General features: G+C 45.3%; 1 protein-coding gene across 4 annotated transcripts in view; it reads left to right on the top strand.

Annotated features, from left to right (window-relative positions):
• The window catches only part of SUSD5 (sushi domain containing 5), an 80,656-nt gene that overhangs the window by 16,942 nt on the left and 45,058 nt on the right, over positions 1–18,656 (top strand). The window contains exon 1 of one of the 4 annotated variants that reach the window (XM_045037918.1): positions 12,007–12,231. The exons of 2 other annotated variants lie outside the window; for them this stretch is intronic. Coding sequence is in view for 1 of the 2 variants with exons in the window: in XM_023260793.2 (XP_023116561.2) it covers positions 13,007–13,106 (100 nt within the window). In the remaining variant the exon portion in view is untranslated. Of the gene's footprint in view, positions 1–12,006; positions 12,232–12,731; positions 13,107–18,656 lie in introns of those variants that run through there. One more of the 4 variants, XM_023260793.2, reaches the window with a different exon arrangement.

Here is an 18,656-nt window from a genome sequence, read left to right as displayed (position 1 = left end):
TGTGCATCTCAATAGGATCAGTCTTCCGTGAAAGCTGCAGGATTCAAACCAGGGACTCCCGGAGATATTTAGGAGATTGGAGCTCTGGAGCCCTCCCAGGATCCCTGAAACCCGGCACAGCAGCAACCTGTGGGTAATACTCCCCTGGGAACAAGTCTCACCCTGAGGGGTAGCCCTGCAGCCGCCTCCTTGGCCGCCTGGAATGGCCTTCCTGCCAAGTCCAAAGACTGTCTTCCTCTGGGGCCAGGGCTTCTGAATTGCTTTCTGTGGGCTCATTCCTACTTTTCATTAGATTAGGTGCAAACACTCTGAGTAAACAAAATAAAAATTCCCTAGCATCGGCAGCCCACTGCTAACGGCTACACCCTGGATGATTTTCTTTTAGTTAATAATTCAATTGCCAAAAATGTCGGGGTGGGGAGGGCTTGGCAGGGACTTGCCTCCAGCTGCAAATCAACTTCAGACCCCAGAGGAACTTGAAAGAACTACCAGTGCCCACAATGGTTCTTCAGTGCAGCCTGTGTTTACTCAGGACCAGCCCACAACCTCCATAGCCCCAAAGGCGGCCTGCATGTAAATGCTACATTGTGCAGTGATTTGGGGGTTATGTGGCTTCAGGCTGGTGGCAGATGATTTGTGAGGCTGCTTCAGATCCATCAGGTTTGAAATTCGACATTGGCTGGTATGTTTTGCTTTTACGCTCATTCATTCCTCCTTCCATTTATCAAAGCTTAATTAAATGCCTACTGTGTGCTAGGCACTGTACTAGCTACCAGCTATAGGAAAACATAAAAGGACATGGTCATTGCCCTAAAAAAAAGATGATAAGGAGAAACCTGTGCAATCCCTTGACAAGTTCCCTATTCTACTCAGAGCATTAACGTGACCCTTGTCATGCTCTCTTCTTGGGATCCTCTGATGAGTTAAACTCAACAGATTGGGGTATATGATTAATTCATCAGACATAGGTACTTCATAGAACCAGGTACTTCCCAAGGCAGCAGAGTTAACAACACAGAAAAACATGGTCTCTGTCCTCAAGGATATTCAGACTAGTGGGAGAGAGGGATCTGCCGGACAATGGTTGCATTAAAAAGCCATAATTAGTAAGAGACAACTGTTCAGGCTATGGTGTAAGCACAAGGGAGAGAGTCTTGGGTGGAGGGACTGGACCAAGTTACAAAGAGGACTCTACAGACGAGATGATGGTACTGATTCAAGAAAGATGAGCAGGTGTTCATCCAGGTGGGCTGTGGGAAACGCAGGGTCCCCAATACCATGGACAGTATCTCATTCATTCTTTCATCAGACATTTATTGAGTGCCCATTATGTGCCAGGCACTGGAATAGGTACTGTAGTAGACATTAGCAATACACAGAATGGCAAGACCCCTGGAAACTTACTCTCCAGAGGAAGGGATAGACCTATAAACATAGAACCATAATACAGTGACCTAAGGTGTGCAGTCAGAAGGTGTTCAAGAGGTTACTTATGGTTTCTTTCTCATACCTGGACACAGAGTGTCAACATTAGAGTCTGCCTTTCTAGAACTTAACCCTAATTTAATAGGAAGAAATGTTTACAGGGTATACAAGAGGCAACATGGTACGCAGGTAAGAGTGGGGATTTCGGAATCGAATACAGTTGTGTTCAGATCCCACTTTTGCCAAGCTAGCTGTATGACCTTGGGCAATTTGCATAACCTACGTAGAAAAAAAGCTCCATCTTCTCATCTGCAACCTGTCTATGGTTGTTGCAAGGATTAGAGATAATCTATATTATTAAAGTGCCTGGTTATCATAGGTGATCAGTAAAAGGCAATTACTTCTTAGTGCACAAATAACATTGAGAAGTGAATTTCCAGTACCGAAGTGAGACGTTAAGGCTGATCATTATTCATTACTTCACTGTTAAGAAAACTATGATCAGTGTTTGACCTTCTGACTCCATATGACCAGGAGAAATCTGGACATAACAAAATATAGATGAGGCCAGGTATGCTAACTCAATTTTTGAACCTTCAGTGGTTATTCCAAGAGATCCTACTTAATGATCCAGGCCATTAGAGTCCTTGGTCAGATTTTAGACAGAAAACCAACTTTCTCTCTCTACAACCGAGAAAACAAGTTGGACAGTATAGTCTATGGATTTTCTAGGGATTGGAGCATAGCCAGACATCTTTTTGAATGCCTGAACTCTGAAATACCTTAACCAAAGCAAAATATTTTGAATGTAAACAATGGACTCTCAGGGAGGGTCTAAGCTCATTCCATTTCTCGTGTACAAATTTAAGTAGCACGGAATGTTTACAAGTGCTGTGTTTATATGTGATTATGGGAAACTAGGGGACGAGGAGACCTGACAAGAGAAGAGGGGGAGAGACGAGCAGAAGGTGGCCGCAGAATATTGCACAGTGTCCAGTAGGACTGCTAAAAATAGGGAAATCTAATACTCCGTTTTAAGTGGTTTGCATTTATGCAAAAATATCCTCTCTCTTTTCTAAATCCTTTGATTAAAAGGGCTGTTTTGTAGGTAAAGCTTTAAGTGAATAGTTTGGGCAAAAATAAAGAAAAAGGTACTCCAACATGAATTCCACATTTGAATGGACACTAGGCTGGAAATAAAGTGACAGCCACTTTCTGTAAATCAGCAGCAGGGGCAGGGATTCAAAACCCAGGTGTCTCAGAAAAGTTCAGAAACTTTTGGGTGGACTTTGGACTTTCCACAGACACTTGTGACTTTGTGAAATTAACATGTGTTAAGTAAAGCCAGAGAGAAGTTTATTGCTTGCAGGTCCCGAAGTAAGTACGTGGCCGTGCCTCAGGGGACCACATGGAAAGGTCAAGGCGGGGTGCAGGCAGAGAGCATTCTGGATGTTATTTTTTCTCCCCTATTCACTATCTCTTTGTCTTTTCACTATCCTCACTCGGAGATTTCTCAGCTTTATCTTCAAGACCATCTACTGAGTTTTCCGTTTCTGATCTTACAGTGGTCTCTAAATATTCCTTTTTGGGAGGGGGATGGTTGTAAAAGCAATCTAGCCGAGTAAATATATAAAGATCTAACTGACTTTATTAAATGATTCATGAATGATTCACGAACTAGACCGGCAGCATCCCACCTAGAAGGTTTTTATAGGAAGGAGGGTGGGGCACGAAGTTATTAGCAAAGGAAAAGAAAGGGTTGTTTGAGGCAAGGTCACCTTTCCTTAGGGGAAAGGACAAGGGTCTTATTAGGTAGATTACCTCATCTTGTTTTGAGTGGGTGGAGAAGGCATCTGTGATAGATTCCTCATAGATGCTGATCAGAAAATTCCTGACTGACCAATTAAGACTACATTTGGGGGAGGTTGAAACTGCAATTAGGTATTAGGTTCAGATTTGGTGACTTAAGGGATGCCATTTGGGGCTGATGGTTTTCTTTTCAGCAGGGTAGAACACTTTCTTTCTTCCTTCCTTTCTTTCTTTCTTTCTTTCTTTCTTTCTTTCTTTCTTTCTTTCTTTCTTTTTCTTTCTTTCTTTCTAGTTTATTTGTTTTGGAGATATAGACAGAGCGTGAGTGGGGGAAGGGCAGAGAGAGAGAGGGAGACACAGAATCTGAAGCAGCCTCCAGAGTCTGAGTCTTATCTTCACGAGGGCAGTAAGGTTATTGTGTTGAAGTTTCCTTTTCCCTGCATTGTTTCTGTCTTTTCTGGGTTTTTCTTCTTCTCCTTCTCCTCCTCCTCCTTCTCCTCCTCCTCCTTCTCCTCCTCCTCCTGCTCCTCCTCCTCCTCCTCCTCCTCCTCCTCTTCCTCCTCCTCCTCCTCTTCCTCCTCCTCCTCCTCCTCCACTTCCTCCTCCTCCTTGTCCTCCTCCTCTTCCTCTTCCTCTTCCTCCTCCTCCTCCTCCTCCTCCTCCTCCTCCTCCTCCACTTCCTCCTCCTCCTCGTCCTCCTCCTCCTCTTCCTCTTCCTCTTCCACCTCTTCCTCCTCCTCCTCCTCCTCCTCCTCCACTTCCTCCTCCTCCTCCTCTTCCTCTTCCTCTTCCACCTCTTCCTCCTCCTCCTCCTCCTCCTCCTCCTCCTCCTCCTCCTCCTCCTCCACTTCCTCCTCCTTCTCCTCCTCTTCCTCCTCCTCCTCCTCCTCCTCCTCCACTTCCTCCTCCTCCTCGTCCTCCTCCTCCTCCTCCACTTCCTCCTCCTCCTCCTCCTCCTCCTCTTCCTCTTCCACCTCTTCCACCTCTTCCTCCTCCTCCTTCTTCTTCTTCTTCTTCTTCTTCTTCTTCTTCTTCTTCTTCCTCGTTTCCTTAGTTAGGTCTCTATCATATTACACGTTTTCCTCAGATATCTGGTGGTCCTGCATTGTCTACCTTTCAACACGTGAAGCCATCAAGGGATGTGTGCTGTGATAACACTGACACATAAGGAGCCATCTAAGTCATGACACATCTCCATTTTCTATTTAGATGGTTACGTAACTTACGTGACACCTCCAGGCACCCGTGCCCCGTGGAGCCATAGACTAAAGGTTTATTTACCATCAGCAATCCTAGACAACCAAGTACATCCTTCCAAAAGCAAGGGCGAGACTTCCCCGCCAGCAATATCATTAGATTGTTTGCTGGGAGGTCTGTCATTAAATGCTTATAGAGGTATCTGACTGGGTCACCTTCTTCCTTTCCTGGTGTCTCTCCCAAGTCGTGAAGGGAATGAACCACAGACCTGTTGCTCAGCCAGTTCCTTCACTGCATTCACAGCACGCTGGACCTCTTATTCCATCAAAGCGAGGACCAAAGGGCATTGATAGTATTATCCCCATTTAACAAACAAGGATGAGAAACTCAGCCCGTAAACAGTTCCCCGTGGTCATGGCATCTGGTAAAAGCAGGAGGCTCTCACACGGCTAGCCTCGAGTCCTCGTCCCCATTGTGATCCCATGGACAACGTCCCTTAGCCAAACAGCCCTCCTTACCGTGGGGACCAGGCATAGTGTCTGCTTTTCTCTGAGTAGTGGAGAGTTCCAGTTCCCCACCAGCCTGAGGAAATTATTCAAACAGGACAATCACATCCTCCCAGAGGATCAGAGAACACCTGACCTTCTTGTTGCCTCAAAGCCTATGTCCCTTAGCTCCTACTTGTTCACTTTGTTCCCAAATGACCCTCCATGGCATGCAGGGTCCTTCTCCCCTACGCTGTGAGTGTAAGTGACTATTAAGCCACTACTGGGATGCCTGGGTGGCTCAGTCAGTTACGCACCAGACTTTGGCTCAGGTCATGATCTCATGGTTCATGATTTCGAGCCCTGCTCCCTCGGGCTCTCTTCTGCCAGCTCGGAGCCTGCCTCAGACCTCCTGTGTCTCTCTCTCTGCCCCTCCCTCGCTCGCTCACGTGCTTGCTCTCTCTCTCAAAAACAAATAAACATTAAAAAAAAAAAACCTTCTGTCAATCTTACCTGTCTAGTGTTGGGGATCATGTGTTCAGCCATCCTCATAACTTTAGGGAGAAAAAATAATAAAATAAAAGAATGATCCCAGGAGATTAAAAGTAGGAAATCCGAAAGGGGCACCTGGGTGGTTCAGTTGGGTGGTCACCCAACTCTTGATTTTGGCTTAGGTCATGATCCCAGGGTCGCAGGATCCAGCCCCTTGTTGGACTCCACACTGAGTGTGGAGCCTGCTTAGGATTCTCTCTCCTTCTCTCTCTCTCTCCCCTGCCCCCCACGGCCCCCACCCCGGATCATGTTCGCAAGCATGCGTGCTCTCTCTCTCTCTCAAATTAAAAAAAAAAAAAAAAAAAAAAAAAAGGAAATCCAAAAGAAGAGATTTGACAGAGGGAGGAAACATCGAATAAATGATATAAGTTGGGGGTGGAAAGAAGATTGATGTTGTTTAAGGGCACAAACTTCAACAAGTAGTGAGTAAGCCACAGTGATGGAATATGCACTGTTTAAAGAATATGGACAACAATACTGCACCATGATTACGGAATGTGATAATATAGAACAAAGGCTATGATATTACAAGATATAAATGTATCCACAGTGATGGAATGCACTGTTTAAAGAATATGGACAACAATACTGTACCCTGATTACGGAATGTGATAATATAGAACAAAGGCTATGATATTACAAGATATAAATGTATCCACAGTGATGGAATGCACTGTTTAAAGAATATGGACAACAATACTGTACCCTGATTATGGAATGTGATAATATAGAACAAAGGCTATGATATTACAAGATATAAATGTATCAAAATGACATTTTGTACACCTTAAATGTATACAATGTTATATGTCAAATATACTCAATAATAAACAAATAATCCAAGCAAATTCCCCAGGTCTACAGGATACCACGGCTTGTTTGAAATTATGGATTATATGGGCATCATAGTGTATTCAAGAATTCTAGAAACATCCAGAGGTTTCTTAATTTAGTGTGGATATTATTTATTGGTATTTATATAATCACCAGAAAAAAATAAAACAATTTATGATAGCCTTTAAATAATGTCAAATGTTATCTTTTTACAGAACTGAGCTTCCAAAAAATTTATTCTGATTTCATGCATACAGTTGGTGAAAACAATTGGACCATTATTGGAGTAGACTTATTTTCTATTTAAAGTATCTGGTAACACCATGTGAAACGGGCATCATTTAGGCATCGATGGAATCAACATATGTGCACAAGAAAACTTGAAATAAAATGAAAGAAATTAATTTAAAAGAAAAGTCATTTGAATAGAAAAGTCATGTTTCATAGAGTGATATGTGAATGGGTGTTTTACCTGTTAAAATGTTGTCTTCGAACTTTTGAAACGATTGCCGATGCTTCCTTAGCAGATTCACGTGTTCTGATTTTCATGTTGTCCGTGATATTTCTCAGGTCCATGATGGTTGGTAAATATTGACAAATATTTTGGGTAACCTACGTGTTCATTACTAACTATCTTGAGAAAGGGAAATCCAGTACTTTTCATTAAATATGCGTTTCCTTCTTAAAATTCATTGCCACCAAAAGGATTTATTGCAAAATAGTTACCAAAAATAAAATAAATGACTAAGTAGTTGTAGATTTGCACCATACAATAAATGATCATTCTGAGTAGCAAGACTATTTAAACTACACACGAAGTGCTCCAGGCCTGAATTCCTCAGCCTTCATTTTCTGCACATATTACACATAAACCTAAACTAGAATGTCCCACTTTCCCCACTGACCTGCTGACTGGTGGCCTCATGCATCTTAAACTGACTGGTGGCTGGCGGGAGCTTTGAATACTTTTCCCGCCACGACCACAGACCATAAGGAGTAAGCTGTCGCTAGCCACTCGTGTCTGAGCGCACTCGATGATGTAACTGATCGTTCTGCATACTGTCCTTGAAAGGGAGAAGCTGGTGACATGGCATCAGAAAAAGGCCGGGGAAAATGAGATGGGCCACTGGTTAGCTTTCACGCTTAATCACTTTTCAAGCCGAACGGTACATGCATCTCACACACTATTAGATGAGAACATTCACAAACCCGAAGTGCAAGACCGAGGACGATCATTCTGGCTTATGTTGAGTCTACTCTTGATGCTATTTCTTCAGAAAATGAAACACCCGGGTCAAATACGAAATTGGATGGCATACTGGGACAACAGTGACAAGCAAGAGGAAGGAACCGGGACGTTCGGTCATTCGGTGTTTCTTTCCTGTTTGCCGCAGCAGAAGCCAGAAGACCTTGGGAAATGTTAGTGGCTTATCTTCAAAAGAATTAGGTGTTGATACGTGCTCTTCTAGGAATACTGTCCTTACTAGAATAAATCAATACAGGCTTGGGCACCTGTTAGGGGGTTATTAACCAAGTAAGTGGTTTATTTTTAATTCCATCAGCAAACACAATCAGAAGCCATTTGCTTTCACCTAGCGAGGATAGTAGGAGATTTTCATTGTGTTATCTCCGAGCTGTATTTAGGGATAAATCGATACGTGTGTACTGCCAGCATGAACAAAAAGTTACAAAGGTTTTGGGACCAGTTACTGTGTGTAAACCCATAAGGCTTACAGTTTTGAAAGCAGTTCATAGCAAGAGGGAACTCTGTAGCAACCAGGTTTCAGTACAAACTGCCTTGCCACCTTGGCCTCATGTCACAAAAGGCACAATACTTTGAGATACGGATGCCTTACGGTGCTTGGGCACACCAGCTAGCAGAAGGGCAATGGAGACCCCTAGAGTGTCAGAGTTGAATCAACTACTCTCCATCTGATACGCACTTTGTATCCTGCAATCGGGCTCCTTGGCCACAGGTATCACGTGAGTGTGAGACCTTAGCTGGTCTTATGAATGAGCTATTGTGAAATGGATAGCAGAATCCCACTCTCAAATGGAAATGGTATATACATCAGGGGGCCTGGAAGGGACAAGTAAATTGATGAGCCGGTGGCTCGGATTTCCACGGCACTTGGTTTTACTGTTCTGCCTCCTCCACCCCAGCCCACACCTGTGGACTCATGTGGAGTTTCACTTCACAGAGGACGAAAAGCCTTGGGCCTGCTTTACCCTTGAGTGTCCACAGCATGGCACTAACCTTCCCCACTCTGGTCCAGCACTAAAGATCAGTAGTGACACAGGACAGACATTGTACGATTCCGTTTACGTGGGGTACCTGGAACAGTCAAATCTAGAGAGACCAAAAGTACAAGAGTGGTTGCCAGGGCTGGGGGTGCTGAGGAAATGGGATTTGTTGTTCAATGGGTGTGAAGTTTCAGTTGGGGATGCTGAAGATTTTCTGGAGATGGATGGCGGTGAGGGTTGCACCACAACACGAATGTACTTAATATCACAGAGCACACGCTGACGATGATTAAAGTGGTACATTTTGTGTTAAGTATATTTTACCACAATGAAAAAAAAAAAAAAGAAAGCAAAAGAAAATCCTCCCAATGGGTGAAACTTTGGTTTCCATGACCGGTGGCCTTACTCATGAATCCACACTGATTTATGGATAGTACCTAAAATAGTTGGTCAAAGACCTGAAAAGTTCAAGACTGAAAGGCCAGTAACAAGGATAGCCGTATGGACCTACTGGAATTGGCAGCCTGTGAATATAGATGTAGACTAACCGCCCCCCCCCCACCCAGGGGCATTCAATGGAGAGGGTTTCCTTAATAATCAGGCTGACACCTTGAGAATTGGACCCGTTCTCTAGCTGTCAGGTGCCTCTTACCCCAGCCACATCTGTTTTTACTATATGCCTCACTACTCAGAAGCGGGTGGCTTCATAGAAACGTGAGGTCACTAGCTGGTGACAACACCTTGAGAGAGGAGGGCATTTGCCCAGATACAGCATATGTCTTAAACCACCAGCCGATACGTGGGGCCATTTCTCTTACAGACAGAAGACGCCATCTAAAAACCAAGGAGTGGAAGTGGCAATGACCTCCCATGCATTATATGTAATAATCCACCTGCCAAGGTTTTGCATAGCATCCTCACGACATTTAGATTCGTGACTCGGGAGGTTTGGGTGGGCAAAGGAGAAATATTTCCACCAGTAAACACTCAGGCATGTGCCAGTAACTTGGAAGCAAAGATTGCTCTCCAACCGGCACAGAAGAAGGTCACCCTACTGGCTGGTGATTGGTCCTGACTACCAAGGGGAGATTGTGTTGCTGCTACATAATATGGCATGAAAGACTGTCCAGATCCCAGACAGCTCCCATGTCCAATGACAACAGTCCATGAGAAACCAAGGCCAATGAATAAAATAATGAATAAACACATAAAGATCCTCTAGTACGAATCAAAGTGTGGGTCCCGCTCACCGGTTAAAAGAAAACAGTCATGCAGGCCAAGAGGCTCATAGACTCGAATGGGGGAACATTGCAATGATCGTCAAATAAGGGCCCATGACCAGTTACGGAAGTGGGGACTGTAGCATCCACAGTTCATCATTGTCTGCTTCTCTCACTTGCCTTTTATGTGAAACAGCACTTACACGAAAATAACCACGGATGGTGGCTAATACTACAGTGTATCTTCGGGTGAGAATATGAATGAATTCACATACAGAAACTGATAGCACTTCTGTTTTATTCTGCATTGTCTTCATCCCAATGAATGAAAAAACTAGATAGACCTACTGGTTGTTTTCCGACTGTGTCTCCAGCTCCGTTTTCCACCCTCCTCTGGCCAAGTCTGCACCCTGAGACCATGACCTCTAAGGACGCTGGTACCTGTGTTCCTTTCCCCTCCACCTATCAAATGGCTCAGCCAACAGGAGGCATCAGGAGAAATCCGAAGGGCGGAGGACAGAGATGTTGGGGTATTTTCTGCCCCACGCCCTTCCTACCAGACAAGTGGCAGGGATTTTGTTCTGCTACCTACGGCTAACGTCCCCTTCGGGAAGCCTCTTTCGTGGCAACGGCCCTTGCTGGGTTTTGCTAACCCCTCCACCTCCCCTCCTGCCCTCGGGCCTCAAAGTTGTGACGGCTTCCTACTTCTGACTGAACGAAGACCTGTTTGTACTTTATGATTCCATTCAAACAAAGCTCAAGAGGGGCAAAACTGGTCTGTGGTGACAGTAAATACTGTGGGTGCCTTTGACAGGGTAGGAACACAAAGGAGCTTCTGACGAGTGGGAATGTTCCGTATTTGCTGTTAAGGTCTGGACAAATACTTGAGCGGGGCGCCCGGGTGGCTCAGTCGGTTGAGCGTCTGACTTCGGCTCGGGTCACGATCTCACGGTTTGTGAGTTCGAGCCCCGCGTCGAACGTTTGTGAGTTCGAGCTCTGTGGAAGCCTTCTTTCCCTCAGTCACCACATTACTGAGTGTACCAGTATTTCATTCCTCTGATTGCTAAATAGTACTCCATTGTGTGACCACAATGCGGTCTGGGTTTCTGTTCATCTGTTGATGACGTTTGGGTTGCTTCCAACTTGTAATGGTTGTGGATAAAGCTGCTATGAAATTTTTGTGTACAAGTTTTTTTGTGTGTGGACATAAGTTTTATTTCTTTTGGATATACATCTAGAAGCAGAATTGTGTGTTACGGGAGAGGTGGACATTTAACTTTGCATGAAAAGTCCAAATGGTTTTCTAATCAGCTGTACCAAACCTTCAGAGCACGCCATCTCCCCAGATTGGGACAAGCCAAGATGCATCTGAAAATAGACCAACTTTGAAGTGTCATTAGGATTAGACAGCAGTAGCCAATTGACTACTCTAAACACATAAGTGGTGGGGCTCCTGAGAAAGTCAGTGAGTAGCTCCTGCGGGGGCCTCCTGGCCCCTCCCCTCCATTCTCAGCAATAATCAGGCTTTAAAAGGTCCCCTACAACCCAGACATGTGAAGTTCCACTCCTTAGGCTACCATATAGCTGTTAGAAGAGAAGTGACTAAGTAAATTAATTTACACTCACATGTGAATGGTTGTCAGGCCTCACTGCATTTAACACTCTAGAGTATTTGTATTTTGAAAGCAAAGTTTTATTCGTAAAGGAATTACTCACTAATAAATAATAGCCTTATAGTTGACATCTGGGGAGGAACAAGGAGAGGACACATCTTTTCCCTAGACTTCAAAAATTCTATGAGCTGAAAAATGATGCCTGTAGCGAATCAGGTGTGGGTTCAAATCCCCGTGGATTTTGTTTTGTTTTGTTTTGTTTTTGGTGTTTGTTCACTTGAGAGAGAGCATGCGACCTGGGAAGGAGCAGAAAGAAAGGGAGAGAGCATCCCAAGCACAGAGCCAGCTTGATCTCCCCCACCGGTGAGATCATGACCTGAGCAGAAGTCAAGAGTCAGCCGCTCAACCAACTGAGCACCCAGGGACCCCAAATCCCAGTTTTTACCTTACAAAGTAGTCTTTCAGCGTCTGCGTCCTAGCGCATTGTCCTGGGGCCAAGCATGTGTTCCTTTGAGTACCAACCACTTGTTCGTCCTCCTTACGTACCTGTGTTACTTCGGTCTGAGCGTTTTCAGGACCGATCCTCCCTGCTACCGGGTCCAGCTCGGGGGCAGGCACGCCGTGGGCACGTCTGACCAGGACGCGAAGGCGGAAGGGACTGGTAAACCGTCCGGCGCCACGGGGCTCGAGTTACAACACGGATCTTTATCACTGCACGCGTGAAGAACGCAAACCCGCCTTCGCCCACCGTGGGAGGCCGATGCTAGGACACCGGACGGGGGGCGAACCGGGAAGAGGAAGCAACTGAGGGCAGGGACTCCTGCGGCAGAATTCGGCAGGACGCTTCAGCAGGTGAATCCCAGCCCCTAACGGACCGCGAGTTCCAGGCCCCGTCCAGGTGGAGGAGCCCTGGCTTGGGAGGCGACGAGGGCGACAACCGCCCCAGCGTCTTGGAGAAATGCTGGGCGCACCTGGGGACGTGAGGGAGGCGGCCGAAGATGCCCCCCCCCGCAGGGCCTTTGCAGCCACGCCGTCGGAGGGGTCTCGCGGCTGCGTGCGCCTGGCTCCTTGGGGCGAGCTGGCTGGAGGCCCCTTTTCACCACCGTGCTCCTCCTCGGGGCGGGGGGGGAGCCGCAAAGTCCGGGGGCAGAGCGCAGACGTGGGCGTTCGGGCTCGGACCCTCCTCCCGGGGTCAGGCCGCCAGACCGCGTCCCCCTTTGGCCGACGCCCCCCCCCCCAGGCAGGCGGGGGGGAGGGGGGGGTCCCTGCGGCCGGCGCTCGGCTCTCCCCGCCTCCCCGCGCCCTCACCCTCCGCCCCGGCGGCGCCCCGCGAGCTCGGCGTGCGGCGCAGCCTCCGGCGGTGCCGAGACCTCCAGGTGCCCGGCGCGAAGGCGGAGCCGCGCGTCCAGCCGCCTCCCCGGCGCCTCGGACGACACCCCCCACCCCCCCGGGAGCTGGGGGGCCCCCGCGCGGCGGCTCCGGGCGCCCGGCCTCCCCGGGGCTCGGCGCGCTCCTCCCCGGGACGCGCGGGGCGCGCACGGCCGAGCAGAGCGCAGCCCGCACGGCCGAGCGGCGCCCACGCGGGGCAGCCCGCGCTCCAGCCCGCGGCGCCCGGACGCCCGCGACCATGGCCGCCGAGGGACGCGGCCCCCGCGCCCCGCTCTGGGCCGCGGCGCTGCTGCTGCTGCTGCTGCTGGGGCTGCCGCGCGTGTGCGTGCGGGCGGACGGTGAGTGTGCGCGGGGCCCGGGGGGCGAGGCGGCGCGCGGGGGTGCCCCCCGCGGCCCTCCTTCGACCTCCGGGTCCCCTCTCGCCCCCCCCCCCCGCCACCCCCTGGCTCCCGACCCCTCCCCGAGCACCCGAGAAAGCCTGGCCTTCCGAAGGTCGTCATGGAAGGGCTTTGCGGTGAAGTCACGTCTAGGGCGCCCCGGAGCCGCCTCTGCGGAGACCTGCTTTCCCACGTCCGTTCAAGGGGCTCCCGGCGGCGAGGCTGACAAGGCTACCGGCTAGTTTGTCTTGGTCCAAGAACATCGGAAAGATGAGTATAGGAATCAGCAGGCAAAGGGGAGAGGAGAGTGCCTTGCCCCGGGGGAAGTGGCATGTGCAAAGGCCCTGTGACGGGCACGGGAGATGGGATTAAAGAGTGGCTGGAGCCGAGCGTGCGAGGTGAGGATGTCGTGTGACGCGAGGCTGCAGAAATAGGCAAGAAACAGGTTCTTGCAGGTTGTGAGAATCGGCCGCTTTTTTGGTTTTGTTTGTTTCTTTGCTTTTTTTTTTTTTTTTTTTTTAAACCTGAATTCAGCTTTCAGCGCCTCCCTTAAATTGGCAGGATCAGAGCCTTATCTCGGCTACATTTTGAAAAGCTAATTCAGCTGTATTTTCATTTTGGGACAAACCCCCATTGACTTGGTGCAGGAGGATCTGGGAGGAAAGAAGACAGCAGTTCTCACATCCATGAGCGGTTTCTAGAAAGTCCAAGCTTGGGACAGATTGGATTGATGAAGAAGAAAAACGCTTGGCTGATTCGGGATGCTTTGTATATTTTTAAACGTCGTTGCTTTTTGAGTAAACAATTCCCGGTGAAAGGAGTGGGCTTGCCAGAAAGAGGCGTGGTCGTTAGGGAAAGGGGGAAAGTGAGAAAAAAAACCCTCCAGATACTATCTTAGAATCTTGGTGCTTTTGTCCTAAGTGCCAGCTTGCAGAACCCTTTGCTCCTAATTAAGGATGAATGTCTTATTTCTTCATAGCCTCAGAGTGTTAGAAAAGAAAGCATTTTTAACTTTGAAGGTTCCTCCTGAAGACTGTTGGGTTTTTTTTTCATTGAGATGTAGTCCGTGTAAAATTTACCACTTAAACATTTATAATCAGTGGAGCTCGTACATTGATTGCATTGTCCCATCATTACCACTGACTCCTGAACATTTCTATCCGCTGAACCGGCATCCCATACCTGTTAGCAGCCAACCCACTGTTAATTTTTTACTATAGTGTTTTTTGCCTGATGAATGCAAGTGGAATAAATACGAGTTAGTATCGACTCTTGAAGAACGTATAGTATTGTACCAACTTTAATTCGTTTTAAAGAAGTACTTCTGAATCCACGACGCTTTAGAGGTTCACCCTATTATAACTGCTTAAGTGGAATGCTAAGTGGATACGGATCAGCTTTTTTGTGCCTATCTGGCTTAGTGTGGGTCCTAGAAACTTGAAGGCAGAAATATCATTGGACAAGGAGAGAGAAACAGAAACACCACAGCTCTTTTTCTGGTTATCCCTTGCCAGAAATGCCTCTGTTTCTCCCTTCTCCTTTCTTTCCTCTCCCTGCTTCCCTAAGTACACTTACTTTCAAGAAACTCCATTTACTGAGTTCCAACTTTTATAGCAGAGCCATTGAAGAATTATAATCTATATTATGAAAGGATTCTTTTCCCTACGAAATACATGTTTAACGACCTTCGCTTTCCACATTTCGTTATTTGTGTTCTACGGTGGTGGAAGGAAGAAGAAACATTCAGCTAGACTTGATGTGTCACAGACATCTGGAGAGAGACTTGGAGTTATTAAAACCTCCATGGACTCATTACAAAATGTCAATGAGATAAATTCAAATGAAAAACATTTAGTTTGCATTTGACTAATGAGATAGGCATCTCCTATATTACAGAGATCTGCCCCTGTATTTTTCCCCCTTTTTTCTACTGTGCTTTTATTTATTTTTTTTTAATTTTTTTTCAACGTTTATTTATTTTTGGGACAGAGAGAGACAGAGCATGAACGGGGGAGGGGCAGAGAGAGAGGGAGACACAGAATCGGAAACAGGCTCCAGGCTCTGAGCCATCAGCCCAGAGCCTGACGCGGGGCTCGAACTCCCGGACCGCGAGATCGTGACCTGGCTGAAGTCGGACGCTTAACCGACTGCGCCACCCAGGCACCCCCTCTACTGTGCTTTTAAAATACTTTTGAAACTGAAAACTTTCCACATTGACTGAATGGAAATTAATTGTGTTTGGGTAATGATTATACGAAAAGATTCATTAATGCAACAGATAATTGATTGAGCATCTATCATATGCTAAGTACAATCCTTGCTGTTGGGGATAGAATGGTGAGGGGAAATAGGTCCTTGCTGTCAGGGAGTTTAACATCCAGTGGGTTAGTCAGTAAGCGAATCATTATGTGAATAAAATGTGAACTTGTGATTTTGATAAGTGATTAAATTAAAGGACAGAGGTACTATGAGAGCCTATACCAGGAGATTCTGGTTTGGGGTATTAGGATCTGAGAGAGGAATAAGAATTGACTAGGCAAAGAGGGGGAAGAACAGGTGTCTAGGTAGAGAAGAGCACGTACACACACACACACAAAAATCTGTGAGCAGGAAAAACGGGCCGTGTGATAAGAGACAGAGTGGCTGGAGTCACGAGTCCGAGGTGGAAATGGTTTGAAATGATGCTAGGAAAACTGGAGTGGGTGTAATGAGGTGGGGCGTCATAGACAAAGTTTCTTTTTAATCCAAAAAAGGGAAGGAAGTCATTGGATGATTTCCAGTGGTAGAATGGCTAATAAGATTTGCATTTTGAAAAGATTGCCCTGATGGTGATGTAGGAAGAATGGATGGGACCAGGGCAAGACTGGATAGAGAGAGCATGTAGGATGCATTTGAGTTGTGCGGGCGAGAGAGGGTGGAGGTGTGTAGAGGTGGCTGGGGTCAGTGGGAAGGGTCTGGACTAAAGAGAAAAAAGGTGAGTCATCTGTGTAAGGTATGAAGCCATGTGTGTGGATAGAATCCTAGAGAAACACTTCGTAGTGAAAAGAGATGACCTAGAGCTGAGCCTGGAGTAAGAAACAGATTTACGGTTACTGACTCTACATTCATGAGATATATTGGCCTGTAATTTTCATTTCTTGTAATATTCTTGTCAAGTGTTGACGTCAGTATTATGGTGATTTCTAAAATAAGTGGGGAAGTTGTTCCCTCCACTGTTGTCTAAAAAGGTGGCTGCAAGGTGAGCTATTGTTTTGTTTTGTTTTGTTTAGTGTTTGGTAGTGAGGTCATATGTGTTTGAAGTTTTTCTCATGGGAAGATTTTTAAATGATGAATTTAATTTATTTTTTTTAAGTTTATTTATTTATAATCTCCACACCCAGTATGGGGCTCAAACTCAAGACCCTGAGATCGAGTCACATGCTCCACCATTGAGCCAGCCAGGTGCCCTTTAACTTCTTCAGTAGGTAAAGACATATTCAGATTTCTTATTCATTTTGGGTCAGTTTTGCTAAGTTTGTTTTATGAAATTTGTCCATTTCATCTAAATTGTCAGATGTCCTGGCATATATAACATAATAATCGCTTACTATCTTTTCAGTGTCCATGGGATCTGTAGTAATGTCCCCTTTCATTCTTGATATTGGTAATTTGCATTTTCTCTTTTTGTCTTGATCAGTTTTGCTAAGGATTTATCAATTTTATCATTCTTTAGAAAAACAGTTTTTGGCTTTATTTCCTCTATTGTACATCTGCTTTCCGTTTCATTGATTTCTGTCCTATCTTTGTTATTTCCCTGCTTCTACTTCTTTAGAAGCTTTAATTTTATGTTCTATGTTTTTAAGATAAGAAACTAAATCATTGGTTATCAACAACTCTTCTTTTGTAATATGATCATTTGAGGCTACAAATGTCCCTTAAATACTACTTTAGTTTCCCCACAAGTTTTTGTCACTTGCATAAAAATGTTTTGTTTGAATTGTGGTTTTTTTTGAACCCATCGTTCATTTAGAAGTATATTTTGTAATTTCCATCCACAAGGGGATTTTCCTAGTTATTACTTTGCTATTGAGAGGCAATATATATAATACAGTGGTTAGGAACTTCGAGATACAGCCAAAATGCCTGGTTTTGTATCCCAGCTGTGTCATCTTGGACAAGTAATTCATACCAAATCTTAACTATAAATAAGGACAATAATAACACCTGCATCACAGAGTTGTTATAAGGATTAATATAATATTTATAAAGCAATTTATAAAGTAATATTTATAAAGCAATATTTATAAAGCAATATTTATAAAGCAATTTATAAAGTGCTTACCCATAGTAAACACTGTATAAGTGTTTGATAAATAAAGCAAGTCATTTTAGGTTGTTTGTATTGTCGTTTAAAAATATGCTTTGTATAGGGGTGCCTGGGTGGCTCAGTAGGTTGAACGTCCAGCTTCGGCTCAGGTCATGATCTCACAGTTTGTGGGTTCGAGCCCCACGTTGGGCTGTGTGCAGACAGCTCAGAGCCTGGAGCCTGCTTCGGATTCTGTGTCTCCCTCTCTCTCTGCCCCTCCCCTGCTCATGCTCTGCTCATGTCTCTCCTTCAAAAATAAATAAAAACATTAAAAAAATTTTTTTAATATGCTTTGTATGATTTGAGTCTTGAAATATTTTTTGATTTGTCTTGAAGCTCAGTATTTGATCAGTTTTAGAAATGTCCTTTGTGTGTCTATACTGAATGTGCATTCTATGCTTTGCCATATTATGCATCAGTCCTTACATCAAGTGTGTTAATTTTGTTGCTTAAATCTTATATGTTCTTTCCAGTTTTTTTCCTGTTTCATCAATTCCTGAGGAGGCCAGTGGTTAAAATTTTCATAAGCGCTGTGGATTTTTTCCAATTCTCCCTGTAGTTTTATTAATATTGACTTTTTCTAGTCTAGAGTTGTTATTTATTTGTTCAAAATTATTTTACATTACTCATGAAATAACTGTCATAACAGAACCTGTTCTTCTCTAGCAATGGCTTTTTTAATAACAGCTTTATTGAAATATGATTCATATACTGTACAATTTGCCCTTTTAAAGCGTGTGATTCACTGGTCTTTAGCATGCTCACCAAGTTATGAATCACTGTGCACAATTTTAGAACATTTTTTTTTTGCCCCCAGATAAACCCTATTCCCACTGGCATTTATTTACTTGTTTCTCCTCAACCCCCCAACCCCTAGGCAACTACTTCCTGTGTCTGTGAATTTGCCTGTTTTGGACATTTCATGTAAATGGACTCATACAATGTGCGAACTTCTGTGACTGGCTGCTTTCCCTTCCCATAATGTTTGTATCCATTTGTAGCATGTGTCAAGACTTCATTTCATTTCACTGCCAAATAATATTCTTTCGTGTGGCTATTCAGACCATACTTTGTTGATCCAGTTATCAGTTGATGGTCATTGGGTGGACTCTACCTTTTGGCTATTATACACACAGTTTTATAATTGTGGACTTAATTTATTATTT

The sequence above is a fragment of the Felis catus genome, chromosome C2 (assembly GCF_018350175.1).
Source record: "Felis catus isolate Fca126 chromosome C2, F.catus_Fca126_mat1.0, whole genome shotgun sequence".
Taxonomy (NCBI): Eukaryota; Metazoa; Chordata; class Mammalia; order Carnivora; family Felidae; genus Felis; species Felis catus.
Note: the sequence above shows the minus strand (reverse complement) of the source record. Positions and strands in the feature narration are given on the sequence as shown.